General features: G+C 42.7%; 1 protein-coding gene across 5 annotated transcripts in view; it reads left to right on the forward strand.

Moving 5' to 3' along the window:
• Positions 1–17,859, forward strand: part of WDR17 (WD repeat domain 17) — a 78,958-nt gene extending 61,099 nt beyond the window's left edge. For 4 of the 5 annotated variants that reach the window (XM_037055115.1, XM_037055111.1, XM_037055112.1 and 1 more), the window contains 13 exons: positions 1,568–1,632; positions 3,628–3,760; positions 4,201–4,292; positions 5,352–5,451; positions 6,247–6,386; positions 7,661–7,681; positions 9,537–9,648; positions 12,556–12,697; positions 12,952–13,054; positions 14,003–14,104; positions 14,890–14,988; positions 15,303–15,486; positions 17,629–17,859. In XM_037055115.1, coding sequence (XP_036911010.1) covers positions 1,568–1,632; positions 3,628–3,760; positions 4,201–4,292; positions 5,352–5,451; positions 6,247–6,386; positions 7,661–7,681; positions 9,537–9,648; positions 12,556–12,697; positions 12,952–13,054; positions 14,003–14,104; positions 14,890–14,988; positions 15,303–15,486; positions 17,629–17,748 — 1,413 coding nt within the window. In that variant the 3' untranslated portion in view covers positions 17,749–17,859. The remainder of the gene's footprint in view (positions 1–1,567; positions 1,633–3,627; positions 3,761–4,200; positions 4,293–5,351; positions 5,452–6,246; positions 6,387–7,660; positions 7,682–9,536; positions 9,649–12,555; positions 12,698–12,951; positions 13,055–14,002; positions 14,105–14,889; positions 14,989–15,302; positions 15,487–17,628) is intronic. The other variant, XM_037055113.1, reaches the window with a different exon arrangement.
• Positions 17,860–19,396: the final 1,537 nt, after the last annotated feature.

Genomic DNA, 19,396 nt, shown 5'->3' on the forward strand with positions numbered 1-19,396 from the left:
CTGTTAAAGGAACTCATCTAAGAAAAAGAAGATAAGAAATATGAACAGTAAAATGACAACAAACTCAGTTATTAACAACCAAACCTAAAATAGAAACAAAAGCAAACTAAGCAAACAACTAGAACGGGAACAGAATCACAGAAATGGAGATCACATGGAGGGTTATCAGCAGGGTAGTGGGAGGGGGAGGGGTAAAGTACAGAGAATAAGCAGCATAAATGGTAGGTGGAAAATAGGCAGGGGGCACTTAAGAATTGTATAGGAAATGTAGAAGCCAAAGAACTTACATGTATGACCCATGGACATGAACTAAAGGGAGGGAATGTGGGTGGGAGGGGGTGTGCAGGGTGGAGGGGAATGAAGAGAGGAAAATGGGAAAACTGTAGTAACATAGTCAAAGATACATATTTAAAAATTTTTTAATTCTATTTAATGCAAATTTAATTAAAGATCCTTTAATCAGATATCCACTTATGGAATTTAATAAATCTGTTGTATGGTTTTATTGATGGACCCAGTGACCCCAAACCTGTGCTTAAAATCGTTTAGAAATCTGAGTGTTCTTATAATTGTCCATTATCACCTCCCTTCAAACTGTTTCTATTTCTGTAAGATTCATACTATGAAATGAGAAAAACACTTAATCTTTAACTTTTGACACATGCTTTTATTGAGAGTGTGGTGTGATTAATTTAATCTACACTTTAACTTCTTTTTTCCATTTCTCTCTATATAAATAATTTCTCATAAAAACATTCTTTAAGTTCCCTTTCTCAGGCAACATCATTATGAATAGCATACTATTTAAAATTACCTTTTTAAACTTGAACCTATTATTTTCAGGGTAATTACTCACTTCACAGCCTTAATCGCAGTAGAACCCTGTTTTGGAAAGCCTTAATTAAAATGAAGTTTTGATTTATGTAGTGATATTTCATAATATTTTTCCTCACTTCCCTTCCAGTCATGAATTCAGTGAAATCCACAGCTTTGGCCAAATAATAGTCACCATCAGCCTTGATCAATCAGTGAGGTTCTTCATCAGCAGTCTAATTTTTAAAATACAAGGACAGGTATTACAAATTGGAAAGGAAGAATTTACAATAAATATAACTTACAAAATGAGTAGAGAAAGAATAAAATAGAAATAGATATTATATTTTTTTAAAATATCAGTGACATAAAAATTTTACTACGCATGAATTTGAACATAGAATTTAAAATACCACACAGCACGGTTACTCTGGTGTTGTACTGGAGTTAATATAGTTTTCAAAATACATAGTTTAGTTACTATCCCTCCCCACCCTCACCTTCTCTCTCCTCTCCATAGCTTTCTTCTCCCTAAGTTTGGGATTTTCCCTGCTAAATAATAGAATTTACGTATCTTATTTTATTTTAAAATACGGTGGTATTTCTCCTCGGTGGAATGCATGAGAAAGAACACAAAAGAATCCTGGAAATGCATGCACCCTGTCAGCAGCCTGAAGCCTTGCAGTGTAGAAAGTTCAAAGTCAGCCTGTGCAAGCAGGTCACTGTATCTCTGCTCTCCCTCCTCCTGCTCCAGTGGGACAAGGCCTTGTCCGTGGCGCCAGGCGTCTCTGTGAAGTACTGGAAGAAGTTAATGCAGAGGTAAGGCAGACGGCCTGGGTCTAAGGGGTGTGTTTAGATACATTAAAATGGAAATGCTATATAAGCGTGATGGCCATGTCTGAGATTTCCCCCTTTGTGTTGTTATAATTAACCACTGGGTGTTATATCTACGGATCCAGTGAGGGAACCGGTTCCAAGTCATCTTTCATTGGCTTGCACACACATCACTCCAGCCTCTGCCATGCCTTCCCATGCATTATCCCTGTGTCTCCGTGCCTAACTTTCCTTCTTTTTGTAAGGACACCACTCATGTCATGTGTAGGGTCCCCCCTAACCCAGTATGACCCTATCTTAATGAATTACATTGATGAAGACCCTATTTCCAATTAAGGTCACATTCACAGGTACCATAGGTTAGAATTTCAATATGTCTTTTTGGGGGGGCAGATATTAATCCACGACATGAGACTATTCTCTGTTCCACTCATTCATGCAACAACTATTTATTCCGTGCTTGCTAGGTGCTCATCACTGCGCTAGGTCTATAGGGTGCTATTTGATGAGTGTTTATAGCTGGCATTAAAAATGAAAAATTTTTATTTCATGGTAGGTGGTTTATTCAAAACCCAACTGCAACTCACATGAACAGACAAAAATCAGTCAGGGGGGAAGCATGGGACCCCAAAGGGTGAATGCCTTTGCCTTGGGAAAGCCGAGTTCCCGGCACATGCAGTCTGACTGTGAGCTCAGCAGTGGACCTGGCCAGGCTCCAGGCCCCAGGCTCTGAGCCACAGGATCGGGGAGTGGGGTGGGGCTTGCAGGGCTGTGCTGCACAGAGGTCCGATGTCAGCGCTCCCCCTGAGACCTTAACAGGTCAAGTCAGCAGAAGACATTTGTTTCAGAAGCAATTTTGTCTCAACATCACCAAAAACTCTACTGATCTTTGGAAATGAACACCGGGTTCTCTCTGCTCTGCAGTCCACGTAGTGGCCAGGAAACAGTCTCCCCACAGCTCCAAAGTTACGTCTCATGGAGCTGGCCACAGATGGGGGTCAGCAGTCCCTCAGTCCTGGTTTCCAATGCCAAGGAAGGAAATGTGGTTTCTGATCAGTTATAACAAGGAAGTTGGGGTCACATGGTGAAAATACGGCTGTTGGGAAGCACCCCGATGACCCTATAAATCGGGGATGGTGGATGGTAAGCTGGGAAAACAATGTAAAATGAGTCACTGTCCCTAGCCAAAGATTGGCAGGTGAAATGTAATTCAATGCGAACACCAACATAAACATACCAGGTCAGTGTTGAACAACACTGAAGTTACATATGAAGGGTGGGAGGAGCCAGGCTGGTCATTGAGAAAGTGCCCGGGACTCATAGAGAGACAGAGGGACAGTGATGGACACACAGGGACAGAGGCAGACATGCGTGTACCCTTCGTAATCTTCACGGTCAGCCTCCCCTTATCCCCTTCACGTCACTGGAATATTATTTTCCTTTAAATCACCCTGCTTGGGTCACTTACAATAGCCCACAGTTTATTATGAGTACTTAATAAGTTCTTGCATGATCCTTTCTAATGAGTTTTAAGCTAGTTGTATTTAGAAGCTCTCTAACCATTGTTGTGTTCACTATAACATTTAAAATTCCCTTTAACAAGGTAGACACCCACATATTTATCAACCCAGTTGAGAGCAGATCTCCCCTCACGCACATCCAGTTCACAGCTTATTTTCTAAAAAATATGTTGCTCTAAAAATTAGATAAGCTACATTAATTTTGAGCCCTGAAGTATTTAGTACATGTAAAATATGAAACTAGGTAGTGTTCTAAGGGGAAACAGGTGCCTATAGTATTTACTCGTTCGGAAAACATTCATCTTCCATATGTGATTTGACCATGAAGTCTGTCTTCTTAAGTGACATTGCAAAAGAGCTTGATGACATCAGCTTCAAATTTTTGCTATTTCTGAAAATCTCAATCCAGCTGAGAACCTTGAAATTAGTATATTATTAAAAAATGTTCTTATTTTATTAGGAGAGCCGATCAATTAATCCAGGAAGATAAGGATGATGTCATCCCCTACTGCATAGCCACTGGGGACGTGAAAAAACTGGTCACTTTCTTCCTGTCCCGGGGCCAACTGAAAGAAGCCCTGCTCGCTGCCCAGGTAGAGGGGTGCACCCACACAGGTGCGCGTGCCGGTGGGTGGGCTCGGGAGGGAGGAGGCCCTGCTGGCTGAGTCCCCTAGATGTGATAGACAAAGTCGGAGGTGGCTCAGCCTCTGCCCACGTCCTGGCCTTCCAGCTCATCACTCCTGTCTCTTTGCTCTGGTTGCACTGGACGCATTTTAGATCTTTAAATACACAGGCATGTGTGAACTCCGAACTGGTGAATGCAGTTGAACGCTGTACACGTTCACGCAGGTTTGTCTGTAACTGTGAACTCAAAGCTTCACGTGTGTACAATGGAGTTCATGCTTATGTTTCAGATTCTAAGGGTATCTTTAAATTGTAGTATAAATTTCAAACAAGATTTAGGTATACTCTCTGAAATGATCAGTTAGCAACAGTTAGTTAAACATTAATTCAAGCTTTCATCAAATTCCAGGCTGCTTGTGAGGGGAATATGCAAACCTTCCACATTTCTACACCCAAAGGATCTTCTTGTCCCGATGATTTCTACAAGGAAGACTTTAATGAGTAAGCGAGTCTTAGTTTGGCGGTCACTAATTGTTACGGCGGGTTTCCCTTGAGGAGGACGTGAGGGCTGTGTAGTTCATCTTTCTTTGTATTCAGAGGACTTGGCTGGCTCGTCAGCTCCTTGCGCTTCTCACCACAGTCAGCTGCACCACAGCATTTGTCCCCAGGTGAGTGGGGACATGCCTGGCATGGAGATGCAGCCCAGACACCCTTTCTATGGCTTCCAGAAGAGGAAAACGCATTTCAGTGTGGAGACTGCAATTCAAGCCTCTGATTGCTCGCTGCTGAGCGAACCCACTGGGGAGAAGGGGCACCACGCTGCCCGTGGGCATTTCGCTGTCAAGTCAGTGTGGACAACAGCACAGCGAATCATTCCTGACCCCATGAGCTCAGTACTAGTGCCAAGAATAACATGTCAGCCTCGTGTGAAGAAGAGATCCAAATAGTTATGGTTTTCAAGGAAATGGAAATTCGACTTCTTCAACTTTTTGACCTTTTCCAAATCTAGTAATTTGCCTTCTCCTTCCTCTTCTCTTGGCTCCTATTTTACTCTAGAAAAGAGGGTATTTGAACTTTCGGGACACTTACCAAGTAAAACAGGATCATAAAATGTTAAGCAAATGATGTGTGGGGACTAGTGTGTTCCTACCTGGTTCTTCGAGGCAACTGCCTGCCATTTCTAAACGTGGCATTGGGAAGATGTAACACACACGCCACCCACACTCCAGTCACCGCCTGAACACAGAACAGTCTGGGTCCGTCCTGTAGTCCTTCAGAGGGGAACTGCCCCTAGAGCTGAGTCATAAACGATTCAGTTTAGGATAGTAAATTTTGGAAGTTAAACTTTTCTTCTGACAGTTGTGGGTGCGGGGGGTCTTAGCAACGCATCCAAGAAAGACCCCTTCCTGATTTCCCCCCAAATCAGGCCCTACATCTAAATCAAGGCTGTCTAGTTAAATCTGATTCGAGCCCTGAATCAGCTGGTCACCAGTGGGCATCGGGCCACTTTTACGGTGGAATCCCGGGTGTTTCTGGAACGCGCTCTCCTTTTCTCTCCAGACTCCTGCACACGGTGAGTGAAGAGCTGGCAGAACGGTACCTGCAGGACGGAAGGGCTGTCCTGGCCGCGTGCTGCCACCTGGCCTCGGACGACATTGAGGTACCGCCTTCCCCGTGGGTTCAAGTGCATGGCAAGCTCCCTCCTGGCAGTCATTGTGGTGTCTGGGGCTAGGGGGCGTTCAGTGACTTTCTGTGTGACATCCCAGGTCGCAGGCTTTCTAGGCCCAAACTACAGACTGTGGGGTCTGTATTTATTTTATTTTTTTACTGTTATCACAAGATAGGTATTTGTAACAACCTCGCTTGGAGTTATTTCCTCGCAGACGAGAAGTGGTAGTGTGGTAAAGGGGAAGATTGCTGAACTTGGACTCTGCACTCCTGACTTCCCAAAGCACTTATTTTTAAGTATGCTTCAGTATAGTCTTCACAAGTTGTAATTTAGGGTGTTTTCCATTTGACCCACTAATGTTATGAGAACACTCAGTAAAGACACAGATTCCGTTTGCATGTATCCTTAGGTAGGTTGGCTTTAGGGCTAGTTGATACTCACGGTGCACTCCTTAAGGTGCTTTCAAGAATTTACATTTTTTCCCGACAGACTGAAGGACTTGTTAAGGATATTGCAGCAAGACATAGTAGTTGCAAAAATATGAGCAGGAGTTCCAAATTCTTCCATTTAACCTTGTAAAACACCTCCCCTGGGCCCGTGTATCAGCATTTCCATTTGAAAATGGCAGTTACATGTACATCCTGTACAGCAATATGACTCTGAGTATTGTACAAGAATGCCCGAGGGGAGGTTAGTACAGCCTTCCCTACTCTCTGAGCGTGGCGGGGATGGCAGCCCCACCCAGTGTCTCTGCCACTGAAGACTCGGTTTCCTCCCTGAGCCCAGCTGGCGATGGCCTCCCTGATCCGTGGAAATGAGCTGGAGCTGGCGGTCTGCGTGGGCACAGCCCTGGGGGAGGCGGCCGCCCCCGCAACCCACTGTGCCCTGGAGTTACTGGCGAGAAAATGCATGATGATTCCAATGTGGTAAGAATTTCTAAATGCGAAGAAGTGTTACAGTGATGGAATGCATCTCTTACACATCGCATGCTGCGTTGGATAACACGTGTCAGGAGTATGCAGGTCTCGGGGAGAGGAAGTGGTGATGTGAGAAGGAAGGGACTGTGCCAGCCCCGTGGTGGGTTGGGAAGCCTACTGTGACCCACCCTGAAGGAGCCCAGTGTGGCTCCATGACATCCCAAAGACACAAAACATCATGGGACAACCTGTATGCATATTAAGATCATCACAACCTCACATTCCCACATTTTAAGGTCTGCATATCTACTTCTCTCTTCTTGTCAGGTCATGTGTTTTGGTTTAAGGTTTAGAAAATAAAGTCACTTTTCTAATGGCGAACTCAGGACCTAATCACCTTCCAAGGCCCCACCTCCATACACCACTGCATGGGGATGTGGTATCAGCTCAGGAACGGGGGGACAGAGATTTCAGACCGAGGCAGCAATCATGCACCCCCCTCCTCACATGGGGCCGACTCAGAAAGAGAGTGGCACTTTCACCCTCCCTGTCTGTCCGGGTCTGGGCACTGTAGAGGAACCAGGTGTCCCAGAGCCATTCTTGCCACGCCCACCGCGCACTGACAGAAGGGCCCCTTCTCTACCATGAGCCGTAGGCTTCAGTGGGTCTGATGCTGACCATCTGAGGGGCCCCGTTTTCCTCCTCCGTCAGTGACTACTGCAGTCAGTGACTTCAGTCACCATGACTTCCCTTAGACCTGCTCCAAAGCAAGAGCCCAAACCCCAGTTACTCAGTCACCAAGGCCACTGTCTCCGTGTGGAACGTCACCATCTAATCCAAATACCGTGCGATTTGTTGTCATTTAAGTGAGGGCAAAAAGAGGCAAACAGGAATAGATTCTAAATTTAGAAGAGGTTTAAAGATCTTTCAACTGACTATATGTCTTAGTGGCTCTTAATAAAAACCCACTTGTTTTCCTGTAACTCCCTCCGGTTCCGTACCCGGAGACATGCGCAAGGAAACCCGGGGTAGAGGCCCAGCTCTGAAACACAGACTGCCCATCAGGTTGACTTCCAGGGGAAATCCGGGGTTCTCGTGGCTATGGGAGAGCTCCACCAATTTTTGAAAAATAATTAAGATAACAGCATAAATTCAAGAGAACGTTTATCATTTTATAAGCCAAGAATCCTTCACATTCTTCTGTGTACTGATTAAAGTTTGCCTCTTCTTGGTTCCCATTCTGTATCTATCATATTCATATTCAAAATTGTTCTTTTTTGTAGCTTTCCATCTGATGCATACAGGTATCATCTACTTTTATAAAACTGCTTAATTAAAAATTTAAACTTCATTATTTTAGAATATAAAGTCTACATTAAAAAACTATGATGAACTATTTTCACCTTGTTTTACAGAATGCCAATTTATTGATATGATTTAAAATTTATAAAACCTAATTATGAAGTCATGAGAACAGGCCCTATATAACCTAGGCACAAAGGCCCACATGGTTTTATGCTTAAGTTTGTCATAAATCAACTGTGGCTTTCTACAACATGGAAGAATACCTAATTCAGCTAGGCAGATTAAAATGCCTGTTCTGATAGTGAAATTTAGAGGTTAAATCATTTTTGGTTGGCCCATATAATTATATACATAGGCATTTTCCCCTATAGGTGTACTAAATTTTCAGTAAATAGTGATTTCAACTAAAGAGTGAATAAAGTTAGCTAGCATTGCTGTAAATTTCACTATGTCAGGACATAATCTGACAATAAGAAAACCATATTTTTGTCTGTAATTGATAGGACTTTGAGTAGAATTTTAGCACAGCAATTTTATGTACTATAAAAACGAGTAGTCATTTCTTTATTCTCATGGACATCACTGAAAACTGCTATTAAATGTTAGTATCAGAAAGCATAAAGTCACTCATAATTTCACCAAAAACAGATGAGGCACTCTAACTTAGAAACTGTAAAAATATTCAAAGATTTACCTCTCCAAAGAGGATAGAAAATTTGATGCCCAATAAATTAACCCTATTCTTGTTCTACATTCACTATATTCTTGATTAAGTATCTCTTAATGTTTTAAGAATCATGTATTCGTCACTGAAGGCACAGAAACAAAGGAGGGGTTTACTCTCATAATGCACAGTGCACGCTGCGCAGATTCACATGTGAAGTGTTGCCTCTCTAAAGTTGTGCTGAATGTGTGCGCACCGTTACTTGAAAGTTGGGTAATAACATCTTGAACTGCCAAAGTTGGCGTATTCTCAGTCATCTTGCATACAACCAAAAGCTCTTCACCTAGTGACTTTAAAAAAAGAATTTTATAAAAAAGACCTGTCATGTAAAGCTGTTGTCCGTACAATTTTTACATGCCTTATTTTAAAATAATTTATTCATTGATTGAATTTTTTTAAAGAATTTATTTATTTATTTATTTATTTATTTATTTCCTTTTTAGAGAGAGGGGAAGGGAGGGAGAAGGAGGAGGAGAAACATCAGTGTGCGAGAGAAACATCCACCTGTTGTTGCCTCTCGCAGCCCCCAACTGGGGACCCACTGCAACCCAGGCACATGCCCTGACCAGGAATCGAACCAGTGACCCTTTGGTTCACAGACAGGCGCGCAACCCACTGAGTCTCACCAGCCAGGGCCGATTAATCCTTCAAAAGTAAACCAGAAGCCTGCATGTGTCTCTTCAATTTCCACCTAAAGTACAACAAATAGGTAGAACACCCAAAATTCTAACCTTGAAGTGTCTGAGGATTCTAATGCACTACTACATTTGCTCATTGTTGACGAGCATTTACTTTCTAAGTTTGCTTTATATTCTCTCTAAAGCCCGTATCTCATGCTACTCCATTTGGTTAGAGAATTATCCTAAAATAACAAAAGCCATGGTGAACGTGTGAAGACTCAGGTTAGAGGTTTAAAAAATATTTCAGAATTTCCTGACCCACTTTTCCTCCCTGCCCTTGGGTGTGTGTAACCTGTTTGGAGGGGCTCCACCAGGAGGTAGGCACTCAGGGCTGTTCACGTAACTAGGAAAGTTGGGGGGCAGCCCAAGGGTCTTCTTCCTCTGACATGGCTCTGTGTCGTGTTCAGAGTGCCGTTCTCATGCAAGTGTCCCCTTTTGTTCTGTGACTAGGAGTTTGGCAGCCGATCTTCTCCTGATGATTCCTGATAATGAACTGCAATTAGTAAAGCTCTGTGCTTTCTACCCAGGGTGCGCGGAGGAGATAGACGACCTTCATGAGAAGGTAGCTGCCAATGTTCTGTGTTCCTGGGGGGCCTCGGTCCCCTCATTGAACCCGTCCTCAAGTTAGAGGGGTGGACACCAGCAGAGAAGCAAATAGACAGTCTCGTTAGGACCCTGGTATCAACACAACAAGAATCACGATAAGAAGAAGTAACATTTACTGAGCATCTACATGCTTGGAACGGCTCTAAATGTTCACATACATTTATATTTTACTCAGTTCTCATCAAACCCAGAAGCCAGGGGATATTGTTTCTGCTTTAAAAAGGAAGTGAACTCAAAGATGCCTGAAGTAGCTGATGGTGGGTGAGAGCATTGGCTTCCGCCTGTCCAGCCCCAGATCCCAAGGCCTGTCCCTCACCCACTAGACCCGTGAGGTGCACTGGTGCTCACTTTTAACAGTCGGTGATTCAGGATCTTTAAAAGAATTGATGACATGTGACAAAATGCGTGTGCACTTTGCCAACATGCTTTATACTCCATTGCTGAATATAGGAATTCATGTCCAAGATTATATATAAAACGACCAAAATGTCCGACAACAGGTAGGGAGGGTGTTTACACCAACTGCAGTCCACCTCTGTATTTAGTGCTGTTAACACGGTTCTCAGGAAGTATCCATCATTGAATGAACAGGGCCACTCACACACTGGGGGGGAAATCGAAGTTCATATAAGTAAAAACTTTATTTTTAGAGTTGAAGATCAGAAAATGTTTTCTTTATATTTATCTTTATCTTAAAAAATGATTTTCATAAATGTGCTGTGTGATTATTTTCAAAATGGAAATCACATGGTATGAGCATAGTTTCATAATCTGCTTTTTATCTGCTTTATAGTTATCTACTGATGTCAGTGAAAAACCGAACTTTATGATCTTCCTCATGTGTTAACATAGATAGACTGAAAGTGTGTGTGTGAGAGTATGTGCATGTGTGTATGGGAGAGTTGTGTATGTGTGAGAGTATGTGTGAGAGTGTGTGTGTGTGTGTGTATGAGGGAGTTGTGTATGTGTGAGTGTATATACCTGTGAGTGTGTGTGTGTACATATGGGAGAGTTGTGTACATGTCAGTGTATGTAACTGTGAGTGTGTGTGTGAGTGTTACCAGAGAAAATACTTGTGAGGGGATAAATGTTCAGGGTTACTAGTGGGTTGTAAGAAGAATGACTTTAACTTCTTTGTACACTTTGCCTTCCCTGAGTTAGTTCTTTCAATGAGCTGTGCTTTGCTTCAACAAGCACCATCCGTAAAAACTGTTTTTCTGTCGACATTGGAAGGCGTATGGAAGGAAGTCAGGATGTTGTTTCTGGTGCTCCTTTCCTGTGCCACGTTGTCCTGTGCACCAGCTGGCCCTCCGCGGCCGCAGGTGCAGGTGTCCCTAGTGGGGCTCAGAGAGGTCGAGCACTGGACCTTGCCGACACAGCTGTCCGAGGTGGGGCAGGAAGAGTATCCCCATTAGACTGTCTACGAGGGCGCAGGGAGCCTCGCTGGTCAGACCTCAGCACTGTGGAGGGACTCGTCAGTGTGTAAAGGAGTTAACAACTCTGGGCAGTTTCACAAGTAGTACCAACAATTATGTAGTCAAGCGCTCTATTAACTTACACAACCTTCAGAATTTTCAGATAGGACAAGAATTACAGGGATGATTATCTTGTCTTCTTGTCTTCTATTTGAAATTTTAATGGGAACCATTTTTTAATCTCCTTTGCAATTTGAGCACACATTCAACTGAAGAAACTTGTGTCTTCGTCTACCCAGGTGCAGTACCAAGCACATAGTTGCTCAGCAAGTAGCTGGTGTTTAGTGAGCAGAGATGGGAACACAGGATGGAATGTCATGTACAATAGAGTTCCTTGAATGTCATTTGTTGTAATTATTTTGAGAGAGACTGAGTGATCTCGAATGTTCAATTTACCTAATTTTTAAACAACAGAAAATATAAAACTATTAAATAAACTATTTAGTAAATAAGCAAATCGAATAATAACTTCAGGGGAGGTAGAAGAAAAGTGAGGGGAGGAGGGTGTTAGGTGTTGAAGAAGAAGGGGCGATGACCCCACTGGGGGCGAACCAGAGGGTCCGCACTCACAACATGTACTAAGTGAGTGGACACTAAGTGAGTGGACATTTTTTGCCATGGACGCCCATCTCAGTGGTGGCCGAAGTCTGGTGAGAGGGACAAAGCCTTAGACTGTAAGTCCTGCTTAGAAACACACCGACAGATTTGAACACCAGCATGTCACAAGTCACGCACATTATCAGAATATGATACAGCAGGTAATTCCTGCCACATTGTTAAATGTGGCTTTAACAGGATAAAAAGAGATGGAGAAAATGGGGAGCATTTGCTTCTCATGTTGCAGTAACGAAATTGCATCAGCTCCAAATCGACACTGTATAGTATTTCAGAACGTCAGGCCTAAAAACTTTTAAAGCTTGTACATTTTTTTGCCTTTCTCATTGAAATGGAGTTGCTTTGTCTCAAAGGCAAAGCAAAATAAATTAATTGTATATAGGACATGGAAAAATGAATCTTTTGTTTTCTACATTTAATGTAGTTTTTGATTTGGTCAGCCTATTTGTTCTAAAATAATTATCCTCAGCATTTTTTTTTTGCTCAATTACATTTGCAGGCAGTAATTCCAATATCATGACCAAGACAGTTTACTTTCTACCTCTTTTATTATGTATTTGAGTGATATAAAACCATTAACTCATTAGGTAATACCCCATTTATTATTATACCTTAAAGATATTTTCATACCAGTATTCTAATACAAATTGTTTTATTCACATCTATTTTGAGCAACTCTAACAAGAAGAAAATACCTAGGTATGTGGGACTTACTAGGTGCTTACGCTGTTGCTTTTACCCCTTTATATTTTTCCAATATTGTCCTTTTCTAGTGCAAGCTTCCCGCAGTAGGAGAGTGTATGCACTTAGCGGAGGCTGCCCGGGCAGGCGGCCATGTGCTGGAAACTGTGAAGTATTACTTGTTAAGTGAGGAGCCTGAGAAAGCCCTTCCTGTTGGCATGGACTTCATCAAAGGTGGGTGCTTAGTCACTAGTGTAATTTGAAATCCACTCATTTATTTGCCATTTTCATTCATACTGCTCACAAGCTTTAAAACTCAGCACTGGCCACCCTCGCTTTAAAAAGGAATCAGATGGCTGACCTTGTGGTGGGTAAATACCTGTGATGGACAGATCTGACCAGAAAGAATGAATTACATGGGTTAAAAAGTGGGTAAACAAGTCTTCATACTAATATTTAGAGACCCTTTTTTGGTTTTATTTTGCCAGAATGCATCAAGAGTCCAGAGTGGACATTGGATACCATTTTTCCCGTTCTTGACCTGCTGAGTTATATCCGTACTGAAAAATTGCTCCTGCACACATGTACTAAGTGAGTACTTTTTCTCCAGAACTCATAACTGAACCTATGGAATGTTTCAAGTAGGCTACGTGGTGCTTAGTGTTCAGATCAAGAAATAAGGTAATCTTGGACAGGTAGATATATGTGTAGAAAAAATGTTTGTATTTGTTAAAATCTTAAGAAAAATACAGAGGTCAGTTTGAAGCAGAAGCCATAAATCTCAGTGGCCCCATTTACTAGTAACTAGTGTTTGTGGGTTTTTCTATGGGTATGTACATACACACACACACACACACACACACACACACACACACACCTGGTTTAAATGGGGCTAACTTAAAGGTTTTCATGGTTCCAAAGGTCAAGTTCTTGAGAAACTGGTAGTTGTGTTTATTAAATACCCAGTGTGTGCAGAGTGTACTAGGCTGGGGACAGAAGTGAAAATTCTGGAAAGCAAAAAGGTGGACACTGTCCCCGAGAGCACAGAACATTAAAGGACATGGTTTTCCCTGTCCCTAAAGTCCCCAGACACGGAGGGAGTCTACCTTGCAGTGGAGACTTTGGGCTCTTGCAGCTTTAGTGCGGGCGGGGAACAGAGGGCCTGGGGCGGAGTTCCCCAGCAGGAAGCAGGCACCTGTGCCTGCGGTCGGCCAGTGAGTCCTGAATCTGACCCTGTGAGTTCCCGAGGGGACAGGCACAGAGAGAAACAGCCGAGAAACAGAGGAAAACAAGAAGGCAGGAGTTCAATCGCATTTAAGATTTTTATGTTAAATTATAATTTGTTACATAGCATAACATCTGAGTACCTCACCTGATGAGTAAAACACCTTTAAGTTCAGAAAATTTTCTACACATTTTTTCCAATAAATGACACTGGATTGAAATCTAGAGATACCAGTATAGTTAACTACCTAGGAAAGTAGTGTTCTGTTCCTCAGATCATGGAATTTTTTTAAAAAATAGAATATTCTCTTATAGAGCCCGAAACGAACTGCTTGTGCTGTGTGGCTACGTGGGCGCCTTGCTGGCGGTCAGGAGGCAGTACGAGAGCATCGTGCCAGCGCTTTATGAGTACACGAGGTAAGAGGATTTCTCGTCTGTTAGGTCGGGGAAGCTCCGCTCACTAAGGTGGCGAGTCTCCAGGAAGGTGCCAAATACGAACGGCACGTGCCATGTACTCACTGAGCACACGCTTCATGCCGCAGCCCTGGCGAACTGTGTGAATCCGCAGAGAACTGGGCAGTAAATAGCAGAAATCCTGATTCTAGCTGGAACGCACAGGGATCACGGTCGTGCCGAGGTGCTTGAGGTCGCACTTCAGGGCCATTCAGCTGCTGCCACCGGGACCTGGGGTCCTCCCTGCTTTTGCCTTGACCTTCTTGGCTTTCTCCTCCGCTTGAGTGGTTACCTCCTGTGGTTACCAGGTAGCCTCTAGCCCCCCGACATGGTGCCTGCACCCTAAGCTTTCAGGAAAGAGAAAGAGTACGAGGGGGGTGACCGCAGAGAGCAAGACCGTCTGCAGCAGGACAGTAAGTCCCCTCGGGGTAGTGTGCCTGTGTCCCATGGGCCAGAAGTGTGGAGCCCTACTTTTCAAGGAAGGGGGAAGCCTGGGTATCATCTTTCCAGTCTCTCTTTAGTGGAGAAAAGCCAAGTACAGGGAGAGGGGGCTAGAAAGTAGCAGCTAACCCAGAATTGCCTGTCTGGGCGTCATTTACCTGCGCGCACACACATGCACACACACATTCAGTCATGCACATCGACCTCTGCACACTAGTCGTTGAGTCTGAAATCGCAGTTATTTAAAGTTCATTGGCTGCTTTGGTGTCTTAGATGTCAGGTGCTGATTTCTTTCTCCCGTGTTTCAGCCAGCTGTTAAAACGCCGGGAGGTGTCCGTGCCTTTAACGATTGAATGCCTTTCCGAGGAACTGGATGCGTGGAGAGCGTGCGTGCAGTCCGCCAACCCGTGAGTGACTGGGGCACAAAGCCCGGAATCCAGAAGGCATTGCTGAGTATTCTAGACAGACCCGTTAAAAATGTGGGTCATCGTTATTCCTTTTAGTGGAACAATGAATCCTGGTTTGTCTAGCAGATACCCAGTAGTGATTTACAGTGCTGCCTTTATTAAGTGTTTTTGCTTTACTCTAAGTTGAGTCTTAAGTTGCTTTGGCATCGTCTGTAAAGGGGCACTAAATAGTCATTAGGGACTGTTTCTAGGGTAAACCCTAACCCTTCTGTGATTCTACACAAGTGAAAATGTGACATCTGTTGGAAACACAGATCATCAGAAGCCTCTCCGTACACACCCCCTTCTGAGTCACAAAGAACGGTTTACGCAGCTTTACGGAAGAGGCTACGAGAAGAGCCGTGCAGAGGCCTCGCCGGACCGGGCCACGTGACCGGCTCCCACCTGCCCAGTCACTCCGATGGCCACGTCTCCTGCCTTACGGGCTTGAAGATCCAGGTGAGGCCTGGGGGCAGCAGAAACCACGCACTTCCGTCGTTTTACTTGTTTCCTCAGTCTCTGACATGTGGTTGTAAAGTGCGTGTAATCTGACTAAAAGTAGGAACGTATTAAAGGGCCCTGAGGCCCAATGGGAAGCTGCCCCCAATGCTTCTTCCGTAGTTAGTGCCAATGGTCGCTCTCTCCTTAAAATAAACACCAGGGTCATTGTGCTGTTACCATAAAAGCAAGTCATGTAACAGGTGTACTTCATCACAGCTGACATGTGTATGAGTAACCAGTGCTCTATAATATATAGAGGCCATTTCCCTAGGGAAATTAAAGAGACCATCAACAATCGACAGAAACTATTACAACAGTTAAATGTACCAACATAGGCTCCATTTGTGTTCTATGAGCAACCATGAGGGTGGGCTAATTCCCAGAGAACGGGCCCTAATGTCTGGTCACAGTACAGACAGGGAATGGTTCCAGGGCCAGCCCACCATCCAGGGAGGCCATTCCCTCCAGGAGAGAGAGGCCCTTGTCATCTCAGCACCAGGGCCAGGGGTGGGTGTCCCCATGAGGGAAAGCAGAGTCCCCACAAAGTGCTCAGTGGGACTACAGCCCGAATGGAGGAACTCTATCTCCCAGTCCCAGTCCCATTTTAGGGAGTTCATTCTTACCGTCCCGAAGTAGTGCGGCTAATTCCACTCCTAACACTAACATGTCCGGCCAACAGAGATTTCTACTTAAAAGTAATAAATGGCCTGCTGCTCCTGTGACCCCCGACTAATGAAAACTTGACACTGCAAACTAAGTCTTCAGAACATACCAGTGTATTCCAACGAGCAGGCGGGATACACAGTTGTACTCGTATATATGTTTATTTATTATCAACTTGTGTTCAGAGATAAAGAACCAAGGCAGCACACTCAGTAACTTCCAGTTAGGAAAAAATGTGTGAAGTTTTTTCAGTATATCTCCAGGGCCACTGGCTGTCCTCTGGGTGCCCTGTCTAATACCTGATACCTTCCTGTTCCTTCCTCCTCTTCCTCTGAGAGAGCCCACTGACCTAATAGAGGTGCCATCTCGCCTTCTCTGCTCCCCAACCGGGTTGGGGAGGGTCTGCTAATTCCCTTACGTGGGCGAATGCACACATCCACGGGATGTGCACCTTTACCTCGGTGTCCGTGACTGAGCGAGTTGGAGGCTGCTTCCCAGAAGTTCTGTCTCCACAGAAAGCCAGTGTGTGCTGGGGACAACTGTGACATGTCAAGTACCTGGGGACAGGAGGCTGTCTACCTCGTGTGATGGATTTTACAAGCTCCAGAAGTAATTGGTTCACAAACTGTATATCATTTGAAATCATGCACAAAAACCTAGTGACTTTAGAACAAAAATAAGAAAATGAGCTTTTTGTGTTTTTTAAGTCATGCTTTTCTAAAACCTGAGAAACATAAATTGAGTTTTATTATTTTTTGCATTTAGTTCTTTAGAACAGCCCTTGACACACAAAAGAACTGATAGAACTACATTATAAATACACCGCAAATCACATGATTGGTGTGATTTTAAATTATACAGACACGCACACAGCAATATGTTTTCTTTCCATCTACTCAGGGCAGGTTCAGAATTTCTAGCTTAAATAATTTCCCCAGCTGTATGATTAAAATAGCAAAATATGTTCAAGGCTATTACTAGGCACATATGCCTTTATCACATGTTAACTTTGTAGTAATAAATTAACAATACCTATTATCATTGTTATCACTAGTGTATTTTAAAAACTGAAATTATAAAGTTAAATTCTACTTTGAAAGACATCATGGTATATATGACATTAAGATGTTTTAAAATGTTTCTATATTGGTGGCAGTTCAAAAACTCTATTTTTTCTCATTTTTAATTTTTTATTGAATCTATTGGGGTGACATTGGTTAATAAAACTATATAGGTTTCAAGTGTACAACTCTATAACACATCATCTGTACATGGTACTATGTATGTTCACCGCCCAAAGTCAAGTCGCATATTTTTAAATTTCTTATCAACACGGCCTGAATATCACCCGTGGGTTATTTATTAGCGTGATTGTTTCTGTAAGTTTAAACATGTGTTGCGAATGTATAATCTCTCCTCGCCTCTCCCTGTGTGCAGGGCCCCGTGTGTTTGCTTGAAGATGGGAAGTCCGCCGTCTCGCTGAACGACGCCTTGATGTGGGCGAAGGTGAACCCTTTCTCACCTCTAGGGACGGGAGTTCGACTCAACCCATTCTGATAGGAGGTTTTTCTCCAGGCTTTATTATTTTTTTGAAGACCTTTTATTGGTTAGTACACCTTTGTTGCCCAGGAGCCAGAGGTGGGGAGGAGGAAGGGGAGGAGGGGAAAGAACGATGGATTTTATTCATTAACTTCAAAAAATAAAATATTTATATACTTTTGAGAAAAAATATGTGTCTCTTTACACACTGTTGTAGCCCCGTTTGGGAGGAAGGTAATATTTACATCGTGAAGGACTGGCTAATGTAAAACTTTCACAGAGCATAAAAGACACCCAGAGGTTTATGTTGAAACGCTGAAATATATGTGGGAGCACAGCACCGAGGGCAGCGCCTGACCTACACGTAGCGAGACCCACAGTGAGTCAGTCTGAAGGACCGACTGTCTCAAAGCCCCGAGATGGGAGGCAGGTAGGGCCGACCGCTCTGCTCACGAGCACCCCTCTGGTCCTCTGTTCCATGTACAGAAAACCGCTGGTTCCGGCTCACACGTAATAGCACTTTTCAGGTATGTGTTTTAGATACCGGTAAATAGATATACAGTCAAAAGGCTAATGGGTTTATTCTTTGAAAGACAACATCACCAAGGTTTCTATCTGAAACTCCAATGTCCAATGACAATCAGTTACATACGGATGAAAAATGTCGGGGAGGAGAAAACGAAGTGCAGCTGTTTCTGCATGAGAATTTGCACTTGATGACAATGGACAGTTGTAGTGGATGTACCGTGTGTGTACAGATAGTGATTTTCACTTACTTTCCAATCAATTTATATTAACGCTAAAGCAGGATTTATTTGATGAAAATTAGTTGGAAGCACATTTTTGTAAGTAAATAGGCTATTAGTTGAAATTTTGGATATATCATGTAAATTCAAGTTTTCAAAATATTTATTAAAAGAGTAAGCTATAAAAAAACCCCTGAGGCATGGCTCGAAGTATTTCAATTGTTCTAGAATTCTGACTTTGAACTGTATGCATACTAAGAAGAATAGTACTTTAATACTCAAGTTGTTTTACAGAATTTAATAATTAGAAACCTATCTATTACACTGACCACTTCTAACCCCTCAAAAGACATTGACTTTCACTTATAAAAAGTTAATTTTATGACAGAAGAAAATGTGTGCCACTCAGAGGTGCAATGGGCAATGTGAAGTAGTGAAGTGTATCAGGAGTATTTTATAGGGACCAAAATTTCCTTACTTAAAAATGACCATCTAAACCCTACTATTTTATTCTTTATTTTGTTATAGAGTAAGAAGCCTATCTTTTGTGCATTACTTTAAAAGATACCATTGATTTTAAATTATACATATGTAAGTAATCACATTCCATATTTTAATGAGTACAGGAAACTAATATTTTTATGTATAAAATATGAAAAAAATTGTATCACTCTTCAGCATGTGAAGACAATAGAGAATAATCCAATTTCTGTCTGGAATCTAATTGGATTGATTCAAGTTCAAGTCTGTTGTTCTTTGACATTTAATGTTAATTTTAACTATTCTTTATAGAATTATGTCATTTCATTTTGTCAATCTGTATATAATGCCTTAATATAAAAAACAATTTTTAATTTATAAAAGTATTTTTATTGTTAGATTTCATATGCATGAAAACCCAAATAATGAACTTATTTTAC

The sequence above is a fragment of the Sturnira hondurensis genome, unplaced genomic scaffold, assembly GCF_014824575.4.
Source record: "Sturnira hondurensis isolate 20B ecotype Veracruz unplaced genomic scaffold, ASM1482457v3 Scaffold0008640, whole genome shotgun sequence".
Lineage (NCBI taxonomy): Eukaryota > Metazoa > Chordata > Mammalia > Chiroptera > Phyllostomidae > Sturnira > Sturnira hondurensis.